Source organism: Chrysemys picta, chromosome 10 (assembly GCF_011386835.1).
Source record: "Chrysemys picta bellii isolate R12L10 chromosome 10, ASM1138683v2, whole genome shotgun sequence".
Lineage (NCBI taxonomy): Eukaryota > Metazoa > Chordata > Testudines > Emydidae > Chrysemys > Chrysemys picta.
In genome coordinates this window covers 40,616,473-40,643,380 of record NC_088800.1, presented here as the reverse complement: position 1 = coordinate 40,643,380, position 26,908 = coordinate 40,616,473, and the positions used below count along the sequence as shown (strand labels likewise).

Genomic DNA, 26,908 nt, shown 5'->3' with positions numbered 1-26,908 from the left:
TTAAAGAGGTCTCTAACCATATCCAAATCAGATCCCAGTGGTCTATAGCACACCCCAAGCACTATCCCAAAGGAGGATCTAGTAGCTTTCTTCCCCAAAGTGATTTTTGCCCAGACAGACTCTGTCTTATCCATTCCATCCCTTCTTATTTCTTTACAGTCTACCTCATCATTGATATACAATGCTACTCCACCACCTTTGCCTTTATTTCGGTCTTTCCTAAACAGCACATACCCTTCAATAGCTGTACTCCAGTCATGACTACTATTCCACCATGTTTCTGTTATCCCTATATCATCTGGTTTCACTTCCTGCACCAGTAACTCTGGTTCCTCCATTTTGTTACCTAGGCTCCTCGCACTGCTGTACAAACATCTTAATTTTTGCTGTTTGGCTTCGCTCACATTCTTTACCCGATTAGGCACAGACATTCTACCGTCAGTATCACCTATTAGACTGGTATCTACACTACCCTTCCTCCTTATGTCCATTCTCCTACCCATGACTGTATCCTTTATTACTTTGTTTTCTTCCCTCTCAATGTTAAAATCCAGCATGGAGATTACCTGGACATCTCCCAACCATCTCCCCCAAATTCCTAGTTTAAAGCTCTCTTAATCAGTTGTGGCAGCCTCCATCCTAGAAGTCTATTTCCCTCCCTACTCAGGTGAAGTCCATCCCGAGAGAACAGTCCATGAATGCCTCCCAGTGGCCATACATCCCAAAGCCTTCCTTATAGCACCTCTGTCTGAGCCATCTGTTGATCATCATAATCTTGTCACAACTTTGTTGCCCTTCTCTTTTTGTTCTTGTGTGGTGTGTACAATGCCTAGAACAGTGCAGCCCTGGTTTATGATTGAGGCTCTTAGCGGCTACCACAATACAAATAAATAATAAAAAATAATCCCTTGTGGTAGGCCCCAACACCAAGAAGAGGCAGGGACATTGACAGAGCTAACAGAGACTACTGTGGCCACACCGCTCCCCTTTTCCAGCCAGCTACGCACTTCAAAAAAATCCTGTCCTTTGTAAAAGGAGCTGCTGCTTTGTCAAAGATCCTCCCCTATGACACAACACAAGTGATGCTGAAGTACAAAACTCCCTTCCTCTTGACTATGGTAAGCCCTGACCCGTGACAAAGGGGATATTACCATGGAGCATCTAACAAAAGGCAGGTGCTCTCCTAAAGCATTCAAGATGTATTCCAAATGTCACACTGGAGAATGGAGGTAGGTGATGAAACATGTTATTTAACAGCTCTCTGTTCCAAGTTTTCAATTATGAGAGAAATGCCAGTTATTTTTTCCTTTTTGTTAATGAATTTGAAAATTTTTACCAGTACCCTGTGAATTCTGCAGCCATGAAAATTGCAGCAGATTTCACCCTCGCCTCAGAATTGTGATCCAGAATCTCAGATTTCATGTGAAGTTTTTGAACCCTCATGGTTAGAAGAAAAAGCTTGAAAGTGTAACCTGAGTGAAACGAATGCAGTGATGTCTGCCTGAGTTTGCAGGCAGCCTGAAATGATATCTCTGAGAAAAGGAACTGAGTCATTCATCTTAATCGGCTGTTAACTCAAACTTAAAGATGGTGGCATATTGCTGAAAACTAGAGTGTAGGGACAGTGAAAAATAAATTGAATTTAATATGAAAACAAACAATAGAGGAATGCAATGAACGTATAATTTATTTTTATATTTAATAATACAAATCTCCATTTATAAAATGTATTGGTAACAGCTACAGAATTTCCAGAGTGCTGCAGAATCTATGGACTTTGTCACAGAATTTAGGTCCATCTTGCCATTGAGTACATGGGGCCTTGTATATTGCAAGACACACTAAATCTCACAGAGCAAGACTTTCTACTGTATTCCAGCAACCCAAAGGGACTAAAAAGCCGTCAGATTTGGCCAGCTGAGAATTCTTCTAGTGTGGGGGAGCTTCCACCTGGCATGAAGATGTGTACCTGGTTCCTATGTGAATCACTCACCCCACACACAAGAAAGGAGATAGAGAGGAGGATGGCTGGGATACTGCTACACTCTGGCATTCTGTGGTCTGTTGGGGATCACAGTTAGCGGTCTTAAGTTTGAACAGCCCTTAGATTACTCTAATCCAGGGGTTCTCAAACTGGGAGTCGGGACCCCTCAGGGGGTCACAAGGCTATTACATGGGGGGGATTGCAAGCTGATAGCCTCCACCCCAAATCCCGCTTTGCTTCCAGCATTTATAATTGTGTTAAATATATAAAAACGTGTTTTTAATTTACAAGGGGAGGTCGCACTCAGAGGCTTGTTATGTGAAAGGGGTCACCAGTAAAAAAGTTTGAGAACCACTGCTCTAACCTATGCAAGGGCCAGTACAGATATGCAAGGAGAATCTGGGTATGTCTACACAGCAAAGAAAAACCTGAAGCTGGCCTGTGCCAGCAGACTTGGGCTGAAGACTTTCGGACTTGGACTGACTGGGACAGTCCCAGACTTCAGGCTCCAGAATAAGCCTGGAAGTCTACATAGCAATGAAACAGCCCTGCAGCCCAAGACAGCTAGCATGGGCCAGCCATGGGTTTTTCTTTGCCGTGTAGACATACACTCAGGGAGCTGTAACCAGCTCCTAGATATGCACTTCATTGCACCAAATAGCTCTTACAATCTTGCAAAGAGCTATATACTACCTATCTTAAAAGCAAAATTTTCTGCAGATTTGTGGGATCTCTCCATTTTGGAGAGCGTGGATGTGGTGTTAACTTTCCTAGCGATACCCAGGTCCTATTGTTGAAGGCACATATCTTTCTAAATAGAAAGCTAACAGTAAAAATAAATCTAAGCTTGAGTTGGACTGATGTCAGTGGGTATAAAACTGGAAAGATTTCAGGGCCAATATTTTCAAAAGTCACTAATAATTTTGGGTGCCCAACTTGAAGCTTGGCCAATTTGTACAATTTTTTTATTTTTTTATTTTATTTTGTTAAGTGAGCTCAAATTCATTTCAGCACTCAGAAATGCTTTCTAATCGTTTTTATTTACTGTAATCTTCTTCTTGTAACATGAAATATTTTTAAATCTGTTTTGCTGTTCCAGAATGCTTTCCTTCGTTGGGATGTGTGAGCAATTATCAACCCAAATAAATAGACTTTATGCATTTCTCAAACTGATAGGAGGAAGTGATTTTTATGCTATCAATATATTAAAAACAATCTTTCAGTGGGACTTTGGATTCAGCCCTTGCACCTCAATCTGCCTAATTTTCTGTAACAGGTAATAAAAAAATCTGCCTTTTTTCCAAAGAGCTGAAATAGTCCCCCATTCTTCCTCACATCTCCAGACAGACCCTTATAAACAGAACAAACCTGTATCCAACTTTGCGAGAGTAATGTAGGCAATTCTCCTTGACATGGGTTTGGAAATGGGCTGATCGGCACAGTATCCCGCACTCTGGGCAGCAGTAAGGGGACTTGTGAGTATGGATTCTTTGATGAGCACAGTAGCAGCACTGGTTAGGCAGCATCATCTGGCACACTTGACAAGTCTGGAAAAGAAAAAAAGAAATCATATTAACCATTTATTCTACACAATTTTTTTCTTAAGTGATTTAATTTCATCCTAGAATCATTCAAATTGGAAGAGACCTAAACAATGCCTGGTTTTGCCTAGTACATCTCCACTGATGGAGATTCCACAGCACCTTGGCAGCTTCTTCCACAGCTGAACTCTTAAAAATTCTTAAGTTAGAAACTATTACAATGGGACCACCCATTAAGACCATGTCTTGTGTCACTCAATTCTTTTAAAAACTTTCACCTAATAGGCTGAAATTTTCTCTATTTGGTCTCTTCCTCAAAGTACATTGTTCTGAAAAACTTCAGCAAAAAACGTTCAGTCATTTTTTTGGGTAGGAGGCGAGAGGGAATAAAGTAATTAATGTTTCCCATTATAAAAAAACAACACCACACCTTTAATGCTGAAGTTACTCTGGTAAAAGGTTGGAATTTGGTAGGGAAGTACCCTGCACAGAGAAGTGCATTTGAGTGTCCCTTGGAAAACTGCTTTTGACTTTGACCAAGTTATGAGCCTTCAAAAATTACATGCCACCCATACTGTACATTTTGCAAGGTTTTTCTTGCTAATCTTGTATAGTGTGAAACGAAGGAAGGCAAGAATATACACACAACTTCGTTACACTTTGAAGGAGCCCCTTCCTCAGTTTCTGCAGACCTTATGTTGTCCAACACTCCTGCGTGTGCAACTGGAAGGAAGGGCCACTACTGTGTGTGTTAGAAGTATAGGTTTGCAGGGAAAATTTCATGAATTTGGTATGTAAATTTTCTACATGAACATGGTTTCAATTCCGATGGCTCCAAAACTGCTGGCACTCAGGCTCTAGCAACCCCAACTCTTCTCACTTCCCCCAACAGATTCAAGAGATGGTTGACAATCTGCTAAGGAGAACAGCAGGGAAATGCCTGAGCAGGTGTACAGCTGTGGTAGACATCTGCCATGCAGAGCTCTGCTCTGCTATGTTTAGTGGCTCTGTATGCATATATTCCCCAGCTCCTAAGTGTCACGGGTGAAAGACTCTCTCAGAACATGCTTGGGAGTGTTCTGATTGAGTCCAGCTAAACTGCTCCAGATCATGGAATTCTTATTTACTAACCTTTTTCTTTCAAAAGCCTTGGAAACCTCATTAAAGAAAAAAAGTGATACTAAACAACATTAAGAGGGCTCAATGAAACTCTCACAAGTAGGCCTGGCAGAATTCAATGTTTATTTTTTTATAATTTCAACAGATAATTTTGAAGCATTGTTTCTATTTTTACCAATTTAACTTTTCAAAGTTGAGCAAAATTATGGGTTTTAACCTTTTTTTAAATTTTTATCTATTTAAATTTTCACAGTTGTGGGAAATTAGGAGGGGTGAGACAATTATTTAATAACAGTAGACACAGAGGTTCAAAAAATTAAAGCTTTATGACCGTTAACACAAATTATCAACAGTACATGTCAAAACACATAAGTAAATATCCTTAAATCAAAGTTCTCAAGCAGCATTTTTCTTACTTTGCCTGTCTGTAAATTACAATGATCATCAATGGAAATATTTTTTGTTGATTTGTGTGTGTAAATTGAAATTTACTTTTACCAACATTTACCAACAAAAATCGAATCTTTCCAAGCCAAGTTATAAGTCAGTGCCCAGTCCAAATTAAGGCTGCACACACTATGTTAACCATGCCTCCTTGTGGGTATGTGTGTGGATCTGTATTTATAATATCACAAGCTATTTCTACAGTACAACATACAATACTTATTTCCTACATCCTTAAATACATGTGCGTAACATTAGCGTTGTGTACTATGCTGTGTGTATGTCAGAGTCCTTGAAAGTGATTTATGTGAAAAGTATACAGTAAGCCACATTTACCAACCATATTTCAAATTATAACTACAGAAATAGTGAAAATGAACTGGTATATACAGTCCACCTAAATTGATAGCTATGTTAGTGTCATAATTAGCTGCCTCACCTCTTAAACTGCACCAAAGGCAGGCTGTACTATATGCCAAGCTCTCTAGAGTAGCTCATGAGCGTGAGTGCCAACCTCAGGGTAGACTGTCAAGGAACAGGGCAAAAACCCCAAACTGGTTGTATGTTCTAGAATTAGATTTCACCAACCAAGTATAAAGTGTGACCGCCTCAAGTGCTGTAACAGCTTTAACATGGAGACAGTCCCCTTGGTCACTCCGAGCTATCTTACCACCCAGGCAAGCCTGCCTTTGAGACAGATGATCCCTTACACCAAAAGTCTCAACAATATTCAGGTGACTACTCCCAGTCTCACAGGACCAGTCACTTACCCTAAGTAAATTGTACCTTAGAGATCTCTCTCCAAGGACAACACTTGCAGTCAATCCTGTAATAAACTAAAGATTTATTAACTATGAAAAAGAGTTATTTACAAGGTTAAAGCATGTAAATATACACACAGACACAGGAATTAGTGTCTTAGGTTTCAAACGGAAATAGACGCTGCTGTAATATGCAAGCTCTGTGTGTCCTTTAGGACTAACTGAAGCTAAGCTGCTTGGGGACCCCTTGTTTATGCTTAGAAATATTGCTCTCTCTGAGGCTGGGTCTACACTACCCGCCTGAATCGGCGGGTAGAAATCGACCTCTCGAGGATCGATTTATCGCGTCCCAATCAATCCCCGAATCGACGCTCTTACTCCACCAGCGGAGGTGGGAGTAAGTGCCGTCGACGGGAAGCCGCAGAGGTTAATTTTGCCACCGTCCCTACAGCGGGGTAAATCGGCTGCGATACGTCGAATTCAGCTACACTATTCGCGTAGCTGAATTTGCGTATCTTAAATCGACCCCCCCCCTGTAGTGTAGATGTAGCCGGAATTTCAAGGAGGTAGAGATAAAAATGTTCTAGCATTTTCTGACTTTTGAGGCCTTAACCATGCACCCTTTAAAATACTCTTATGTGGTTTTAGCTAACGGAATTAATAGCGCTGATAGTTAAGGCCTAACATTTTCCATTAAAAAAGACCCTTGTTTTCAATTGCTCATAACTGTGAGAAACTTTAATTGTTAGGGCTGAAATTTTCTAGGTTTAGTCCAGGGGTAGGCAACCTATGGCACGCGTGCTGCCTGATTTTCAGTGGCACTCACACTGCCTGGGTCCTGGCCACCGGTCTGGGGGGCTCTGCATTTTAATTTTAAATGAAGCTTCTTAAACATTTTTAAAAACTTATTTACTTTACATACAACAATAGTTTAGTTCTATATTATAGACTTATAGAAAGAGACCTTCTAAAAACGTTAAAATGTATTACTGGCACGCGAAACCTTAAATTAGAGTGAATAAATGAAGACTCGGCACACCACTTCTGAAAGGTTGCCGACCCCTGGTTTAGTCTCTGACTCGGATTAGATTGGTTAGGAAAGTTTGAGGAAAAAATGATGCAGCTGTCTTCAAGAATGTTAAAAGAAACTGACTGCCTTCCCCCTCACAGCCTCTGAACTCCAGAACCTCCATAATTTTATAATGAATTTGCAGTGGGCAAGTGGATAGTCCCTACAACTTCACCAACATGAAGAGTACTTTGGCTCTGATCCAATATAACAATTTTAAGCACAAGAGTGGACCCACTGAATGGACTATTCACGTGCTTAACTTTAAGCACGTGCTAGGTGCTTTGTTGGATCAGTGCCAGAGCACTCTGCACCTTGCAGGATTAGGCCCAAACTCACTATTTGCATATGTACAGCAGAACTTGCTCAGCACTGCTCCCTTAACGTTTTGAACATTCCAACTGAACTGGCCTAGCCATCCCTCTTACATTTACATATCAACAGGTAAACTGTACATGCTCATCAACAAAAATAGCCTTTGGCCTATCAGAGAGTGCACTGGGCTGGGAGTCAATGAGACCAAAATAGCCTGAGAGGTTCCACCAGATGATTTTTGTCAGAGGTTTGGAATAAAACGCAGGTCTGTAATAAAGCTGCCCTAAATCTCATTCACATGGTCACAATACTTCTCAGAATAAATATGCCAAATCTATGTGCTTAGTTTTGGAGAGATGGTATCCGGTCTCTGACAGTGCCTGGTACCAGATGCTTCAGAGGAAGGTGAAAAAACCCCTTAAGTTATCAATGATGCAATAACTTCCCCAACGATTCCTCGAATCTTCAGTCAGAAGTTGGCTTATGCCCTAACTTTGTTTTTGTTCATTTGTTTTATTAATTATTATTATTATAGTAACTTTGAGCACTTTCATTATCTATATAAATGTCTAGTCCATTTTTTAACCTCAGTGTATGGCAGTCAGTTTCACAGGCTAATTGCGTGTTCTGTTAAAACTGGTAAAAATACTTTTTAAACCTGCTGCTTTTCAGTTGCATTACATATCCCTTTATAGAGTTATACTTACATAGATCCTAACACCAAAGGGCCAATCATAATAATCTAATCTGATCTCCTGCATAACACAGGCCATAGAATTTCGCCTAATTCCAGCATCAAGCCCAATAAGAATTGTGCCTGAACTCCAGTATATCTTTTAGAAAGACAGCCAATCTTGATGTAAAGACTTCAAGTGAAAAAGAATTTATCAAGCATTTAAATTCTTTCAATGAGTTATTATACACCACATTGTCCACACTAGACTTTTTACTGAGTTAATGATTTGTCAATTGCTTGTAAAAGACAGCGTTGACACTCCTCAGACATTAGTTCTTTACCCTAGGAATTGGACTGCATGCAGCTTATTATAACTATTTCGGTCGGGGAGGGGGGGTGATTTTTTTTTTAATTGAAATACTTGTACATCATTTAGTGTGGACACCGTTTTACCAGGATAAAGGTGTATTGTATAAATTAATCCCCTTCCCATATGGGAATAAGCACTTTTATACTGGTATAACTGCATCTACACTAGGGGGAAGCGTAGGGAGGGATAGCTCAGTGGTTTGAGCATTGGCCTTGTTAAACCCAGGGTTGTGAGTTCAATCCTCGAGGGGGGCCGTTTAGGATCTGGGCAAAAATCTGTCTGGGGATTCGTCCTGCTTTGAGCAGGGGGTTGGACTAGATGACCTCCTGAGGTCCCTTTCAACCCTGATATTCTATGAATCCCATAAAAAAAGATTAAATTTCTATGAATCATATAAATTTCAATCTATTGGTACAGCTGAAATGGTACAATTTATGTGGAGACAAGGCATGGGGCAAAGAACAAATTTTTATATCCTAGAACAAATATTTGGGGAATGTTCACACTAGCCTTTAAAGATGCAGTATCGACAGTTAGTTAACTGGCAATCAATCAATTTGAGTTACAAAGTCTAGTGTAGACAAACCCACTGTTAAAAAGGTGAGTCTTATTTCCAGTCTTAATTTGTCTAACTTCAAATTCCAGCCATTGGAACTTGTTTTGCCAGTTCTCATTCAGCCAGTTCTCTTCCCTTTCTGGAATGCCAGCCCCGGGGCTATCTCCCTTGTTCCAGGCACCCACCACCGGAGTTAGCGCCACTCCTCTGTAGTTCCACTCCCCACCCACAGCCTGCCCAATCACTCCTCTTTTTTTCGCCCCCAGGGCAAAGCAGATTTGACTGCATCATCTATAGCGGCCACCAACTATAATCCCCAAATACCTAGCGTTTTATATTCTCTCGTTCTGCCCAGTCTCTTTCAGATAATGCAACAACACCTTCCTAATACTACACTTTCCCCCAATATTTTTACTAAATAACAACGTAACATTTATTACCTTAAGCCATTTAAATTCCTCAAACAGCTTTTCCCTTTCTTCCTCAAAGCCCTTACATACCCATAACAGTTAATCAATTGTTTCTTCTACCAGACAGCACGCACATAGTCCGTCTTTGTGTTTACTGATTTGATTTTAATTAAAATCACAACGGCCAGTGAGTATTCTAAACAAAATCACTTCATTTTTCCTATCCGGGCCCCAAAGCATGACATTATCCTCAACTCTAGTGCACAATTCAAAAACCAGTCTTGCTCATTTTTCGTTGATCTAAATTTTTTGCCATTCCTCTTAATTTTTTTGTACTAGGCTTTTGAATTCTTGTTTACTTAAGGGCATTTCTATTTCAATCTCTATTTCTTAGAGCGCTTTTAGCTGCTTTGTTAGCTATTTTGTTCCATTAGCCTGATATGTGCTGGGATCCAAGCTAATGCTACATGTATCCCCATCTGTACTAACTTATTAGAAATATAATTTCATTGATTAAATCACTTCTACTTACAGATGCACCCTTTTTATTGCCATATGATCTGCTTGAATCTGAAAAAATGACGCTCGCTGCAGTTTAACACTAGCATTATTGCTACTAGTTTGGCGGTCATGACAGCTACAAAATTGGATATTCTTTTACATGAACTAATTCCAAATTTTGGTATACAATATGCTGTCCCTACTCTTCCTATTTTTTTTTCTTTTTTTGGACATATCTGTATATATTTTCAAAAACAACTCCACTTTTCCTCTATATACTGGCACACTTCATTTTTGATACCTATAGTCTCTTTTTAACGCTTGAGTTTCTAAAATAACTCTAAATCCACATTTGGACCAGTGCTTTCCATCCATAACTAATTTTCCCATGACTAAAAGTTGACAGTTAATTTAGCTTCTCCTTATCTTTCAGCTCATGCATCTACATTTTAATTCGAATGGCATGTGGAGTTCTAACACTGTGTGCTTATTGAATTTCCAACAATCGTCATAAATTTGGATGGTACTTTCATCACTGCAATTCCCTTTAACTTAGGTCCAGCAGTTTCAGTCGTGGTGTTACTGGCATTTCACTAGCAGCTCTGTGTAGAGTGCCTATGGGTGTAGTAAAAAAAGGCACCTCACACGACTTTTAGTGCCCGTCCACATACTAAATCTAATTTTGTAAGTTTGATTTTGATGCTGACCCAAAAGCTTGCCAGCCACAGTTGATAACCGGTCTGATTAAGGCTCTTTCTGTATACCACCAGCAGTGTTTTCCCTATTAGCCCCAGCAATACTTTTAAAGCAGATTGATCCTTCCTTTGCATTTATGTTTAACATAGTCTATATGACAGGTGGATAAAAATCAATGATTAAAAAAAAAATCGGATTTTTTTGATAAAATGCTTTTTGAGAGGAAAAAAGCAATCTAAACATAGTCTTAATTAAGATACATTATAGATCAACGATATCTCATCATGGAATAGGGGTTATACATTCTAATTCTATAGTATGAGACAATATATTCATGTAATGTTTAAGAAAAGTTTTGTAAATGAGTTCCAATAGTTTACAGATTAGGGACTCACTCTTACGGGGTTCCAGGGCCTTCTGTATAGGTTATTTAGGTTAATCTTTCTATCTACCCAATGGGGCTCAGTCTAGAAGACACCATCAGAGATGCTTAGTTTTGCAGTTCTCAAACTGTGGATGTGTGTCTCCAGAGATAACATGCTTGTTAAACAGTAAAAGTGTTTTTAAACAAATAAATAAATAATATGGAGAGGTGAGAAATAACAGACCTCAACTCTAGGGTTACCATTCGTCCGGATTCTGCCGGACATGTCCGGCTTTTTTGAGTTAAAAATAGCATCCGGGGGGAATTTGTAAATGTCCGGATTTCCCCCCTATGCAGAGCGCGCGCGGCTGACAGGGCAGCCGGCCGGATCGTGCCACTCGCACGCGGCTCCGGCAGCCAGAGCCCCTCCTCCACTTTCCCCTCCTCTCCCCTGCAGCTGAGCTCACTCCCCTCCTCTCTCTCCCTCCCTCCCCCTCCCTGCATTCGCAGATCGCCGGCCGGCTGTTCGCATCGGGCCTCCGGCAGTCTGGAGCTCCGCCCCCTGCTCCCCTCCCCCTGTTGCCGAGCGCGCTGCTCTGCAGCACTCTGTTCTGAGCAGCACGGTAAGGGGGCCAGGGAGTCAGAGAAGCAGCAGGAAGGTTCTGGAGGGGGTAGTCAAGAGACAGGGAGCAGGGGGGAGGGTTGGATGGGTCAGGAGTTCGGGGGGGGGCTGTCTGGGGGTTGGGGGTGTAAGGTTTTGGGCAGAGTACAGGTGGGGGGTCTCAGGAGGGGGCAGTTAGGGGACAAGGCACAGGGAGGCTTAGGTAGGGGGTGGGGTTCTGGAGGGCAGTTAGGAGCAGGGGTCCCAGGAGGGGGCAGTCAGGGGACAAGGAGTGGGGGGGGGGGGGAGTTCTGGGGGGGGCTGTCAGGGGGCAGGAGTGGGGAGAGGGATCGGAGCAGTCAGGGGACAGGGAGCAGAGGGGTTTAGATGGGTCGGGAGTTCTGGGGGGGCTGTCAGGGGGTAGGGAGTGGTTGGATGGGGCGTGGGAGTCCCTGGTGTCTGTCTGGGGGTGGGGGTGTGGATAAGGATTGGGGCAGTCAGGGGACAGGTAGGGGGTAGGGTCCTAGGGGGCCAGTTAGGATGGGGGGGGAAGGTCTCAGGAGGGGGCAGTCAGGGGACAAGGAGCAGGGAGGCTTAGGTAGGGGGTGGAGTCCTGGGGGGCAGTTAGGGGCAGGGGTCCCAGGAGGGGGCAAGGAGTGGGGGGGAGGGTTGGGGGTTCTGAGGAGGCAGGAAGTGAGAAGGAGTAGAAGGGGCAGGGGCGGGGCTAGGGCAGGACAGGGGCGGGGTTCCTCCCGTCCTCTTTTTTGATTGTTGAAATATGGTAACCCTACTCAACTCTATTGTCCCTCTGCAAATTTGTGTACACAGAGTCAATCCCTTACCTCTCTCTAAAAGTGCAAAGTTTCAAAAAGTTCAATGAATTGAAGATCGTTGGGGGTGGAATAGAGCTGGACAAGGAGAAGAAGTCTGGAGATAAATGTGATAAGGGAGGGACAGGCAATAGAAACAAAAGTGAAACTGAGCAGCATATTCCAGAAGTCTTGAGGTCTTTCTGAGCATAGCCTTAATTGATTTGAAATCTACCATATCATTCTCTCACTAGAAGGGAAAACCTATAATGGCAGCAGGCTGTAAAAGAAACCCAGTTTGGAAATAAGAACCATTTAAGAAATATATGTTTGCTGATGTTTTAAAGGAAGTCACACCAGTGAACTGGTGGAAGTCACTTAAGCAACTTGGATTCAGAGACTGTTGAAGTGAAAAATCTCACTTTTAAGAACAGTAGCTTCTTCTGTCGGTGTAGAAAGAATATTTTCTTCCTGTGGAAGAATTCATTCCAAAATGAGAAATCGGTTGGGAGCTGAAAAAGCAGGAAAACTTGTTTTTCTTTTCCAGATTATGAAGAAACAGGAAAATGAAGGTGAAGACGACTGAGTTAGCTGCAGATGCCAATATTTTAAGTTTCTCATGTTCACCTGGCTGACAGTCGATTTAATTTTTTTTAAAATAAATATTTAACTATTTTAGTTAAAACAATTTAACAAAACCAAACTTGATTTTAAAAAACTTGAATGTTTAATTACATTCAAAAATTCATAGGCTTGTTTTGTTAAAATATTATGTTTGCTGTTGAAGAAAAAAATCCAGAATACATAATGTTGTTTTAGTTAAATGCAACAATGTAAATGTGTCTGGTAATGTTCTCCTCCAAATACAGCATGGCAAGAAAATCCTCCAAATATTAATGAGTAACCTGTTGAATTGGAGATAATTTACCTCCCAATGACTTCATAAATATCTGCTTCAATTACCTTTGGTAAATGAAATAAACTAAATCATTCATTTTCTGATATAGCTGTAAAACTAATCTGAAAAGTTTTCAAAATAAATCACTTTAAAGATGTATAGTGTGTACCTTCTAAAAATGAAACCTACATCTATCTCTGAGTTGTGAAGAATATGTATTAAGCTTATAACAACCAACAAGAATGCACTTTTACGTAGAAATCCATGATTAAATCGAGTCTTCCTGACTAGTGATTTACATCATGATTTAAATCAATTTGATTTAAATCAATTCCACCCTGCTGTATGATCTCTCCAAAGTAATTAAATATCAAATATTACCCCAGGGATTTAAGTCTTTTAACTATATCTAGTTATTCTCCATACAGACACAGTGTACACTCCTTTGTAGCTTTCCTTTTTGTAAAGATCAGTCCTTTGGTTTTAGCAATGAACAACTTGAAACCTCATGCATTTCCCCAGCCTGAAGTCTCTTGAAATGCTTTGTTGATTCTCCTTTCAGATACCTGCTCTTAACCCACAGAGCACAAACAATCATATGCAAACAGTATGTATTCATTTTGCATATATAGTACCATCATAATATTAAATAATGTAGGGCTGATGACACTTTCCTGAAGTGTACCCATTTTTAATATTATATGTTTTGGACATAACATTTCCAACTCTGACCTACACGGTCTATTTACTCAAAAATTCTCTAATCCATCCGTTCTCCTCCTCCTTATCAGTATTGTACCTTCTTTGTACAATATGCCTTCCCTCCACAACACGTTATACGCATCTCCAATATCTAGGACAGCTATCATGAAACCTTTGTTTCTCATACTTTTTTGTATTTCAGTTTCCAATTTAACTATATGATCGATGGTTCCTCTTTCTCACCTAAAACCATGCTGCACCATATGCCATTGTTTTCCAAATAGGCAAATAATCTTTCATTCACAATTCTCTCTATAATTTTACTGAGACAGGGCATAATGGCAATTGGTCTATAGGTATTCACTTTTGTGGACAGTGTGTCTGATTTTCTTACTGGAATTATTACTGCATGTTTCCACCCTTCCAATATCACTCCTTGTTTCCATACAATATTATATAATTCCAAAAGAACCATCAAACTGCTGTCCAGAAGATATCTAAACATTATATATCTATCTATCTCATCTTTACCTGGGGATGAAATTTTGGTTATATCAATACCTTTCTCAAGTTCCCGCATATAAAACCTTTAATTCAGTACAATATCTTCACGTTTTCACCAACTATATAATAGTTCATGCCCCTCTTCAATGAATTGTCTTTTAATCTGGCGAAAAGCTGCACTTTGATTTCTAACATTATTCACACCTCAAAGTTTCTACTAAAATTTTTGCTCTCTCATTTTCAGAACTTCTAACTATTTTGTCAATCCCAATAAGACCTGGCATGTAGCTACTCTCATTCTGAATTCCATGCATTCTTCTAATTTGCCTGTATATTTCTGATGTTTGGGTATCTTTATTTAACCTCACACAATACTTCTTCCAACTCTTTGTGCTATTGCCGTACTTCTTTTATACTTCATTAAAGCTTCACTATTCATTGTATTTTTCCATTTTCTTATAGGTTCTGGTCCTTTCTTTAACTACCATTTTGCATTCCTCATTCCACCATGGAAGTGAGTTTTTAGTTTTGGGGTACTTCAGTAGCTTAGGTATAGTGACAATAGTTGCTGCTATTATCCTCTTTATTACATTGTTGCTGAAATTCTCTATGTCATCACTCACACAGTGTTCATTCACAAATTCAGCACAATTACTTGTAAACAGGTGCCAGTTAGCTTTCTTAAAATTCCAGGTGGATAATCTTCCATTATCTTCAACCTTACCTTGCCCTTGAAAAGTAGTAAGTACAGTATAAGGAAATGATTTCTCCCCAATCCTTCTTCATTATATATTTCCCAGATGCATTTGCTCGCAATATCTGGTGTTATAATTCCAACGTCTAAGCAAGAAAACCTACCATCCATTACAGTTGGATGCCATCATTTAAACCACTAGATTATCACCACCTATGAAGCTTTCTAGGCATGTTGTTCTTCTTTCCCACAACCTATTATGGCTGTTAAAGTCACCACATATAATACATGTGGTTTCAGTGTTCACTATTTTTTGTAATTCTGAGCTTGCTAATTTCCCACATGAGTTACAGATATAAATTCTTAAAAAAATATTGCTCTTTTGCATTGGAATCTCAACAGCATTATATTCAAGACATACTTCTTCATTCTCTACTTCTAAGTAGTTTAATGCTTCCCTTAGGAAACTACAATCACCTCCTCATCTACCCAGTTTTTAGTCTTGCCTATAAGCAATATACCCTGGAATTTCAAAAGCAAGATTTTCAACCAGCCATGGTTTCGTGGATATATATATATCTGGTTTAGTTCTCATTTCCAGTATATTTTCTTTTAGTTTTTGACCATGTGCTTGCAAACTGGACGCATTCCAATAAAAGATTTTGGTTCCCATGTGTATCATACTTCTCCATTACCCTCATTCAAGATTGCTACCATATAAGTATTTTTCCACTGCCCTTGCTATCATTTTTTCCGATTTTTTCCATTTGATGTGCAATTTATAACTTCTGTCATAAATGCAATAACACTTTGTTTTTACTACTAATGTATCACCTATTCCTTGTGCAGTGTTCCCCCCCCTTTTTTTAAATAGAATGAGGCTGTCTCTGCAATTCCCCTTTTCCTGTGCTGATTTTCTCTTCCATTTCTGCCTAAGGTTTTGAGAGTATCCTAAGAGTTTCTGCATAAGACAGATTATAACCTTAATATTAATAATTATTAACAATTTTTGTCTTTTGTATGTTTTTAGCTTGTCTTGCCGCAATACATGCTCTGTATGCTGGACTGTGACTACCACCACAGTTACGACACTTGACCTGTGTCCCTTTTATACAATTTTCGTATGAATGCTCACCCCCACATTTACTGCATCTCATTTTCCCTTTACAAACGTGCTATATGCCCATACCATTGGCACTTAGAACACCTTAGAGGAGAGGGATATGTGACTTGGTTCTAAATATCTGATACCCTAGTACAGTGGTTCCCAAACTTTAACAACCTGTGAACTCCTTTCACTAAAACGTCAAGTCTCGCAAACCCCCTCCTAAAAATGAATATTTCCAGGGATTTTCTCCTTTACTGGAGTATAAATTATAAAAGCCGTGATCTTGGAAATATAAAATTTGTTTTTAGGACATGCTCATTACACACTTATTTATAATTACAGTATTTTTATTACATTATGAAAACGGCAACACTCTTCCAAGATCTCACTTTCGTAGCTTGTATCACTTTGAATAAACCTGTTATAAGACAAGGCTCCTATGTTTCATCAAGGAGTTTCAGATGCGAAACAGCATGAAGGTATTTAAGAAGCCAACTCAAAGAGTTCCTCCTACACAAGCATTCAGGTCTTGAGCAGTCCAGGTAAACAACGCATGTTACAACAAAGCTTAAACTTGTTCTTCATAATAATTTTAAAAACAGTACACGCTGCCTATTTAATTTTAAATACAGCAAAAAATATCCACCTCCATTTCCATTTCTTATAAAGAGTTTTGAAGTTTAAATCTCCTCAGTGTGATAGATATGCTTGCTTTGATCTGCTTAGCTCTTGGAAGTCCAGGGGCTCCAGGCCCAGTGCTGCCCAGGGTCCCTAGGGAAGCTCTGTCCGCCATTAGGGAATTTTTCCCAGGGAACTCCCTGTAACATTTCGCGAATCCCCAGGGGTTCACAAACCCCAGTTTGGGAACCTTTGCCCTAGTATTACTTTTTTAGATAGAGTCCTTACTTAAATGTAATCCGTACAGTTACTGATGTCTTATTTCCTCCTCCTCTTTTACTAATCAGCCACTTACTAATACTGTATCTTCACCTATGCTTTGTGTTCTCTCAGCATCGGTCAGCTCCAATGGTACCTCTTATATTGCCCCCTTTGTTTCAGTTAAATACTTTGAAAGCTGGCAACTGTTTTAACTTTTACTGAAGTTTTACTTTTTAGCAGTTTATCAGTCTGCTCCTTATTTTTACATTCAACTAAACACCCCAACTTGCAACTTCCTAGTTCTTACTATATCCCCTATGATTTTTTAAATCTAGTCAGCTACTTTCACAGGATTAATGCCACCTAATTTTTTTTGGGGGGGGGGGGTGAGAGGGGTTTGGGATCTCACAATTATAACATTGATATATTTCCTTCCTCTGCTTTGCTTTTTTTACTGATATCATCTGATTATACCTCTACTTTTTTATCCCCCACCCCACCCCCTTGCATCCATTCCCTATCTCTCTAATAGACTTTTCTTCAGTTTCCAGGGTGATTTCCTTTGGGATCAGAAAATCCTCCATTTCTCCCCCAAAAAACCCAATGCTTTCTCACTGCTGCCCCTGCCTGTCTCTGCCAGGTCTTCATAACCCCAGATGTAGCTCTGCCCCCTTTAATTGGCTCAGATGGGCCCACCTGCTCTGGGTTTTGTCTACTCAAAGGGACTAGCTACCTGTGATAACAGGGAAGAAAGACATTCTAGTGCATAGGCACTGTCCTGAGACTCCTGGAACAGGCTTCCTGTGTGATCTTGGACAAGTCATTTAATCTCTCTGGGTCTCAGATCCCCACCTGTAAACTGGGAATAACATTTCCTTACCTCAGAGAGGTGTGGTGAGGATAAAATCCATTAAAGATTGGGAGGCACTCAGATACTATAGTAACAGGGGACATATAAGTACCTAAGAGACACAGATCAACTAGATTTCAAATCTTGATATTACTCTGACATATTTTCCATGAAAACATAACGGTTGGTATTGATGATATCTCTGTTCTCCAGATTTCCAATAAGGTCCTGTATTCGGCAAAATAACTAAATGGCTGAGATCAGTGTCAAGCTGAGTTGCAAGTACTCTTTTTAAATACTGGCACAATACTGACTTTTTCCAATCTTCTTTTTCCATCCCCTGTCGCCCATTCCCAGCTCTCTGGTTAGATTTTCAAACCTTTTCCACTTCTATTTAGGCACTGGCAACAAGAGGGTTAATGAGGGCCTGTGGGCGTAATAGGCCACACTCCACTACACCTGCAGCAAATGTTAGGCATCAAGAGGGGAATTAAAAGGAGATCTAGCCCAGTCCAGGAAGGAGAGTAGAGCTTTGCTGCTCCTGATGTGACTGAAGATTAGTTGCAGTCCACAAACTGAGCTGAATTACCAGCTGTATGAGACCAAAGACTGAGCTGGCTAGATACGCCCCTGCTAGAAGGGATGACCAGATTCTAGGGGCTTTAGCTAAAATATGGGACAGGGAGAAGGCAAGCTCTGAATAGAAGGGTGGGTTCCACCAAGGATTCATTGGATGACCCTGTCAGATTTTTTGTGTTAATTTGGGGGGGGGGGGGGTTGTTCCTGATTTCCTTTTAGACAATAGCACCCCCACAAAGGATAGGACTGAAGTGTTCCTTGGCCAGAGGGCCAAAGCACCACTACCCTGAACCTCACAGAGACCACAACCTACCAGTGGAGACCATGGCTGGGAAAGTTGTGCCCTAATGGACGACAAGGAGATGCCATAGAGGCAACCTGGCCACAAATTTGGTGGCGAATATGGGCATATATCTAGCCCCCTGCTGAAGGGAACAGGTCAGAACTTTTCACACATATACACACACGAAAAAAGGAGGGAGCACCATGGCAGTATAGACATGGAGCAACTGCTGAAATGGATGGTGGAGCTGATCTGAAATTTAGCTGCTCAACAGCAACAATAATTGGTGCAACAGGTCATGACCTTACTGTAACCTCCCACAACAGCTGTGCCCTCACTATGGCACAAGTCCACCAATGCTACAGTGCCAGTCAGACTCACAAAGATGGAGCCTAGAGATGATCCAGACCCCTTTCTTGAAACTTTTGAACAGCTGGCAACTGCAGTAACATCCAGGAATAGACTCCCTAGAGCCCAGGGGTCACCTCTGGGGGACTGAAAACTTGGCCAGGGTGGCTGACATCCCAAAGAGCCCCTCACAGGCCCACACTTGCCTTGAAAATCATGGTGGTCAAGCCTAGCTCAGAGCAGGAGCTGGGGCAGCCCAGGCTGGTCCTAGGATTCTCGAGCTATGATCTAATAGGGCAACCCCTGGGGGCTGAAATGGAGATGGCATACGTAGAAGGGTCTATTTAGGGACTGGGGATAGGTCCCAATACTAGCCTCCTGGGTCATAATGTTTGTGTTTCCTGCAGCCAACCTAGGCACAAGTATGGGGACCATCCATTCATGGAATCTGGTTATGGGCAAATCTGGACTGCAGACGCCTGAACACACCAACCAAGGCCACTTAAGTTGACCATCCTGTTAAAGCAAACAGCATGGAAATGATGGGCCTACTGGACTCGGTGTGGTGAAACCCTTTTAAGGGACTGTTTGGTACTGACTCCAGGAGCTCCCCAGTTTTGATCATAATCTAGTTTTAGTTTTGAGACATGGGCTCTGTAAAACATCAAGTATATATTTCACTGGCTGGGAGTGTATTCTGCTTACAAAAAACAAATGAAACCAGGTCATGGTCAGCTGTACTTGGGCAACCACTAAATTCAGTGATTAATTTCTCTCTATCCATCAGAATGAGGTCTAATAGTGAATCACTCCATGTTGGTTGTAATAATTTTCTAATATAAAAAGTGTCTATAATTTGTTGAACATTCTTTGTTCTTGTATTAAAAGGAAGGAAAAATAGATCTACCTTCTCTAACCATTCTTTATTCGGTTTACTTTTATCGTGTACACTTTTACTTGTCTCCTATGTAAACTAAACTCACTCAGTCTTTCAAACTGTTCATATGGAAGTCTGTTCATGTCTCTGATGCTTGTTTCTAAACCCCCTCTACTGGGCACATTTACATATAAATAAAATTTATATAAAAATAGGCAATAGCATTGCCTAATAAGATTGCCTGATACTTCTCATTAAGACACTTTTCAGATGCTTTTAACTTTGCCAAATTGTAACTATTTGGACTGAAATTTTCCATGCTGCGTGTCTGCCTCAGGATGAATATTTTTTGAAAACTTAGGACAAAACTCTTCAGCCACTTCTGAGAATGACACTAGGGAAACATAGCCAATGTTGTTAAATTCTACTGGCCTTTTCTTTGAAAAGCTCCAGTGCCACCATGCTTTGGAGGAATGGAGAACCACTTTGTCTTTGACACTTCAGTTTTTCTACAATTAGGGCTTACAGCAGCTCACTTACTCTTCTGACAGATGTTATGGTTATAAATAAGGCTGTAAGAAAATCACAGGCTGCAATTTAGTTGCAGAAACCATAACTTTTAAACATATACTGCAACTTTTCATAGTTGCAACAAATTTGCCGCATTGTTAAAGTTGCAGTTTTGGTGTGGGCCAAACTGTAGCTGTAACTTTTGAACCAAACAATCACTACTTTCTCACAGCCTTAGTTATATTGTTTTTATTGACAGGTGAAACAGCAAACATTTGTTCAGAGGCTCAAAAGGAGAAAACCTAGTTTTTACTCAATAAGATCCCATTATAGAGCTGTACCTTTGATTGGGGGATAGATGTTCATTAGACCCTTAAATCTCTTTACTGTGTCATAAGCAAATAAAGTTCCATCATCAATTAGTATGTGATAAGCAGATGTAGCTACTAAAACTTTCAAAGACAATGGTGAGACCATAAAGTTTCAGGTGAAACATGCATTCAAGTATACCCAGACTTGAAACTTTTTCCCTAAGGTCACAGCATTTGTGAATAGATTGCTTCCTGAAATTTATCAAGACATGCTGCACTTCCAGTGAACAGGACCTCTTTAGATCTGTCAGAAGCCTATGAAGATCCAGGTGATAAATCTGGCTGTTCTGAGACAACAGATCTATGCTCCTCTATAGAGGCATGCAGGTCTGGAAATCAGAAGCAACAAAAATTATTTTGTCTTCGCCTTGTTTTATATCTATTTTATTACTCTTTGGCTGAGAGTAAATGGAAGAAAAGCACAGAGGAAACCTACTCCCCAGTTAAGGAGGACCTGGGAATGGGCTGACTGTCTGCTCCTGAGCAGAACTTCAGGCATTTGACATTTTTGACTTGATACAATTTTTTTGGATAACTCCTGAGAGCAAAGATCTTGTCCATCATTGATACCTTTAGAGGCCATTCAGGCTCTTCTCTTCCATCCATGCTCAGATCATTTGATAGGTTGTTGTTTTGCTCCTCAGATGCAGAGCAATGAGGTAAATGTGATTAATACATCAGTCCCACAGCTTCCTTGCCCTGCTAAGTGAAATGAGCTCCTCTTTGCTTGTCCACATAGTACATGGCTTGTGTTGTACATAACTTGGACTGCCTCATGTTGCAAATAAGGAAGGAAAGGCTTGAGAACCCAGTGAACTGCCCTCAGTTCTTGGGCGTATCAGCAGGGGTAGTTGCTGATAGAGCTCGGGGTTGAATGTTACTCCTTTCAGGACATTGTGACTCTGTATCCACCATGAGAGGGATAGGAGTAACTTCTCTTGGATGAGTCAATTTCAAGCCCATGTCTGAACTTGGCTAGTAAAACATTATCTGCCAATGCCGCAGAGCTATCATCTTGAGCCAAGCATACAGAGTCATGTATGCAGCTGAGGCCATGAGGCTCATCAGTTTGAGGAAGAAGATGACTGTCTGGTTGGAGTTTTCCCAAAGTCTTGAGTACAGCTGCCAATGTTCAAGGCTCTTTCTTCTGGAAGAAAGGCTTTTCCCTTGAGAGTCCACAACTTTCCCAATGAAGGAGATTCTTGGTGTAGCAAGTAATGGTGGGATTCACAAGAGGGACTTAAATTATTCAATGCGCAGCATAGCACCACCTAACAGGCACCTAGTAACTTAGTGGAGTTCATAACTGAGTTAGGAAACTAGTCTCTCTATACACTGTAAGGGGGAGGGAGTTAGGTACATAAAAATAGGATTCACAAAAGCCAACAACCTACCTGGGGAGCTGCTTAAACTAGATAATAGGAAATGACAAAGAATGGTGAGGCCTAAACCCCACACCTCAAAAAGACTTAGCCGTCTATAGCTTGGCCATAGGGTGGCCCCTATCTCCACTTGGGATTCACAGCTGAGAGTCCTCTCCTGGAGTTAGGTGCCTAAACCAGGTCAGTACTTCCAAAAAGAGGTGATTGTGTCAGTGCCACCCCAGCCCCATAACCGTTAGCTCAGTGGCATTCACCAAGGTCGAGATTTTTTTTTTTTTTACAGTTTATTTTTAAAAATAAATGTTTCATTTAAATAAAATTTATTTAAAATGAAATTATGACAATATATGTTAAGGCCTACGACGAACCATTTCAATGATTAAAATTAGGGCTGTCAAGCAATTAAAAAAATTAATCATGATTAATTGGCTGTTACTAGAATACCATTTATTTAAATATTTTTGGACGTTTTCAAATATATTGATTTCCATTACAACGCAGAATACAAAATGTACAGTGCTCACCTTATTTTTGATTACAAATATTTGCACTGTAAAAAACAAAATAGTATTTTTCAATTCACCTAATAGAAGTACTGTAATGCAATCTCTTTATCATGAAAATTGAACTTACAAATGTAGAATTATGTACAAAAAACCTGCATTCAAAAATAAAACAATGTAAAACTTTAGAGCCTACAAGTCCAATCAGTCCCACTTCTTGTTCAGCCAATTGCTCAGACAAACAAGTTGGTTTACATTTGCAGAAGATAATGCTGTCTGTTTCTTGTTTACAATGTCACCTGAAAGTGAGAACAGGTGTTTGCATGGCACTGTTGTAGCTAGTGTCGCAAAATATTTACATGCCAGATGCACTAAAGATTCATATGTCCTTCATGTTTCAACCACCATTCCAGGGGACGTGTCTCCATGCTGATGATGGGTTCTGCTTGATAACCATCCAAAGCATTCTAATTTTCATCATCACGAGTCAGATGTCACCAGCAGAAGGTTGATTTTCTTTTTTGGTGGTTTGGGTTCTGTAGTTTCCACAGAGTGTTGCTCTTTTAAGACTTCTGAAAGCATGCGCCACACCTCATCCTTCTCAGATTTTGGAAGGCACTTCAGATTCTTAAAACTTGGGTCGAGTGCTGTAGCTATCTTTAGAAATGTCACATTGGTATCTTCTTTGATTTGTCAAATTTGCAGTGAAACTGTTCTTAAAACGAACAACATGTCCTGGGTCATCATCCGAGACTGCTATAACATGAAATATATGGCAGAATGTGGGTAAAACAGAGCAGGAGACATACAATTCTCCAGGAGACAAGGAGTTGTCACAAATGTAATTAACGCATTTTTTTAAAAAAAAAAGCGTCATCAGCATGGAAGAACGTCCACTGGAACGATGGCCGAAACATGAAGAGGCATATGACCCTTTAGCACATCTAGCACATAAATATCTTGCGACACCAGCTACAGTAGCGCCATACTTTCAGGTGACATTGTAATTAAGAAGTGGGCAGCATTATCTCCCGAAAATGTAAACAAACTTATTTCTCTTAGCAATTGGCTGAACAAGAAGTAGCACTGAGGGGACTTGTAGGCTCTAAAGTTTTACGTTGTTGTTTTTGAGTACAGTTATGTAACAAAAAAAACGTACATTTGTAAGTTGCACTTTCATGATAAAGAGATTGCACTACAGTACTTGTGAGGTGAATTGAAAAATACTATTTCTTTTTATCATTTTTACAGTGCAAATATTTGTAATAAATACAAAGTATACAGTGCTCACTTTATATTCTATGTTGTAATTGAAATAGATATATTTGAAAATGCAGAAAAACATCCAAAATATTTAATACATTTCAGTTGGTTGTCTATTGTTTAACAGTGTGATTAATTTTGTTAATTGCGATAAATTTTTTTTTAGTTAATCACACGAGTTAACTGCAATTAATCGACAGCCCTAATTAAAATAATTTATTTTCAATTTAAAATAATTAAGCAGTACTTGTTTGCTGCCAAAGTTTAAAAGAAAGTAATTTCACTGAACTGGAAATCACTGTCTAAGTACCTGGAACCAGAATCTGTTGAGGTGTTAAACCAGCTTTTGACAGCAGTAGCCTCTTCTGCAGGTGCAGCTTTCAATGTTCCTCATGGCTGTATATAACACCTTGAGAATGTGAGCCTACTGTAACCAATGCAGTCCTGGCTGCCTGATGGTAAATGTGATAAACTATTCTAGGGTGGCGGTTTGAATGTTTGGTAGTTGTGGTGTTATCTGTGGAGTCCAGTTAGGATAGTGGTAAGGTACCTGTGAGTGGGGGAAGAGATCATATGTATTAGATAGATTTTGACTTCCTTGCCTTTGTGACTGTGTCACGCATGTTGTGTTCAACAACCTTGTTTCATTGTTTTTAGTGTACAATTTTCTAGGGTTTTTTTTTTTGTAATATACAAGTATCTGATGTCACACCTTCATGCTGGGGGATATGCGTGGGCCCAGACACATGTCCAGGGTGGTGTTTCACACAGGTTGGACCTGCGTTAAGATGGGGGGGGAAGCCTTGAGAGCTGTGCAAGCATGGCTCTGTGAGGGGATCCACACTCCCAACATAGATCTGTACCTCCCTTTGCCCCAAATGCCTAATTCATCCCTGTGAAACACTGAGTAGAAAAACATTGGGTATCAATAAAACTCTTCCCTCAGGAGAAAAGTTTTAAACACAGCATATCTTGTTTCAGCAACTCCTCAGTTTCCTCCACTCCTGAGACCTCTCAACAAATCTCCATTTTCTGGTTTTAAGCTGCAGGTAGGCGTGTTCCCGAGCCATTGCCCCTTCCTCATTGCTTATCCAGTTTTCTTCTTTGCAGTGTTGTTGCAGCTGTGTTGGTCTCCGGACATGAAAGACACAAGCTTCTCCCTTCCACCAACAGAAATTGGTCCAATAAAAGATATTACCTCATCTACCTTCCACCCTCCTTTGGAGTGACAGTCCATCTGGTGATATTTCTGATATAATTGGATCTTTTTCCACCGCTTGTGATTTTTCATGAGAGTCAGTGTTGGAAGTGAGTCACTCGGGGATCGGCAAGCTACGTGTCCACAAAAAGATGTTCCTTTACTTAGGATCTCAAGTCACTGTGCTCCTTTTAAGTTCATCTTTCTCATCACCTCTTTGTTCATAGGTTTAATTATCCAACTAACTAAACATTCTTCTAGAAAACCAAAATTCAAATGTTCTGAGTTTGATCTGTGTCCTTTTTTAGTGTCCAGCTCTCACATCCATACAGGAAATCTGACTTGAGAGCTGAGTAAGCTACAACATGACCAGCTCATTCACCTGCACGTCCACCAATGTTATATATGCCATCATATGCCAGCAATGCCCCTCTGCTATGTACATTGGCCAAACTGGACAGTCACTACGCAAGAGGATAAATGGACACAAGTCAGATATCAGGAATGGCAATATACAAAAACCTGTAGGAGAACACTTCAACCTCCCTGGCCACACAATAGCAGATGTAAAGGTAGCCATCTTACAGCAAAAAAACTTCAGGACCAGACTCCAAAGAGAAACTGCTGAGCTCCAGTTCATTTGCAAATTTGACACCATCAGATCAGGATTAAACAAAGACTGTGAATGGCTATCCAACTACAGAAACAGTTTCTCCTCCCTTGGTGTTCACACCTCAACTGCTAGCAGAGCACCTCACCCTCCCTGATTGAACTAACCTCGTTATCTCCACACTGATTTATACCTGCCTCTGGAGATTTCCTTTACTTGCATCTGAAGAAGTGAGGTTCTTACCCACGAAAGCTTATGCTCCCAGTACTTCTGTTAGTCTCAAAGGTGCCACAGGACCCTCTGTGACCTTTTTAAGTACTCCAAAAGTTCTCCTTGTGAGCATATCTGATTAAAATTTTTAGCACACTCTACTTTTTCAAATTATTAACGTTATCTACATGGCAATGAATGTTGTCAAATATTTTTTTTTCATTTTCATTGTTTAATACATTTAACAAGTGGATGGAGTGTAACCAATGCAGTATTGAGGCACTGGACTTCTCCTCCAGTCCCACTTCCCCACATCCTTTTGCACACATGCCTCTTCTACCCACTATTCCCCCTTCACTCACCTCCTCTGCCTCACAGACAGCTATTCACCTCGCAGAGCAGGGAATGAGTGGGGATCGGGGAAGTGAGGAGTCACAGTAGGAGCAGGGTGGTGAGCAGTGCTCTGTTCACATTGTCAAGGTTTTCTTCACAACCATGGAGGACCAGCCACTAGAAGGTATGCAACACACTCTCTCCAAACAGATTGTACAACTATTTCCTACGACAGCAAGAGAACAGTGGTAACAGGATTCCTTGGTTCTGCTCCTAGCTCTTAGAGGGGAGTATGGTCTAGAACAGGGGTCTCAAACACGCGGCCCGCAGGGGTTCTTTCGTGCAGCCTGCCAAGCTCCCCCCGCCTCTCTGCCTACCCCGTGGTGCCGTGAGCCCCGCACCGCTCCCTGAAGCGGCTGGAACTATGTCCCTGCAGCCCCAGGCAGGGGGGAGTAGAAGGCTCCGTGCTCTCGCTTCCAGGCACTGCCCCTTGCAGCTCCCATTGGCCAGGAACAGGGAACCGCGGCCAATGGGAGCTCTGGGAGAGGTACCTGGAGGAACAAGAGCAGCACATGGCGCCGTTTCCCGCC

General features: G+C 40.7%; 1 protein-coding gene across 1 annotated transcript in view; it reads right to left on the bottom strand.

Moving 5' to 3' along the window:
• Positions 1-26,908, bottom strand: part of ZNF592 (zinc finger protein 592) — a 93,486-nt gene that overhangs the window by 36,182 nt on the left and 30,396 nt on the right. Inside the window, 1 exon segment of the mRNA XM_005280931.4 lies at positions 3,353-3,531. Coding sequence (XP_005280988.2) covers positions 3,353-3,531 — 179 coding nt within the window.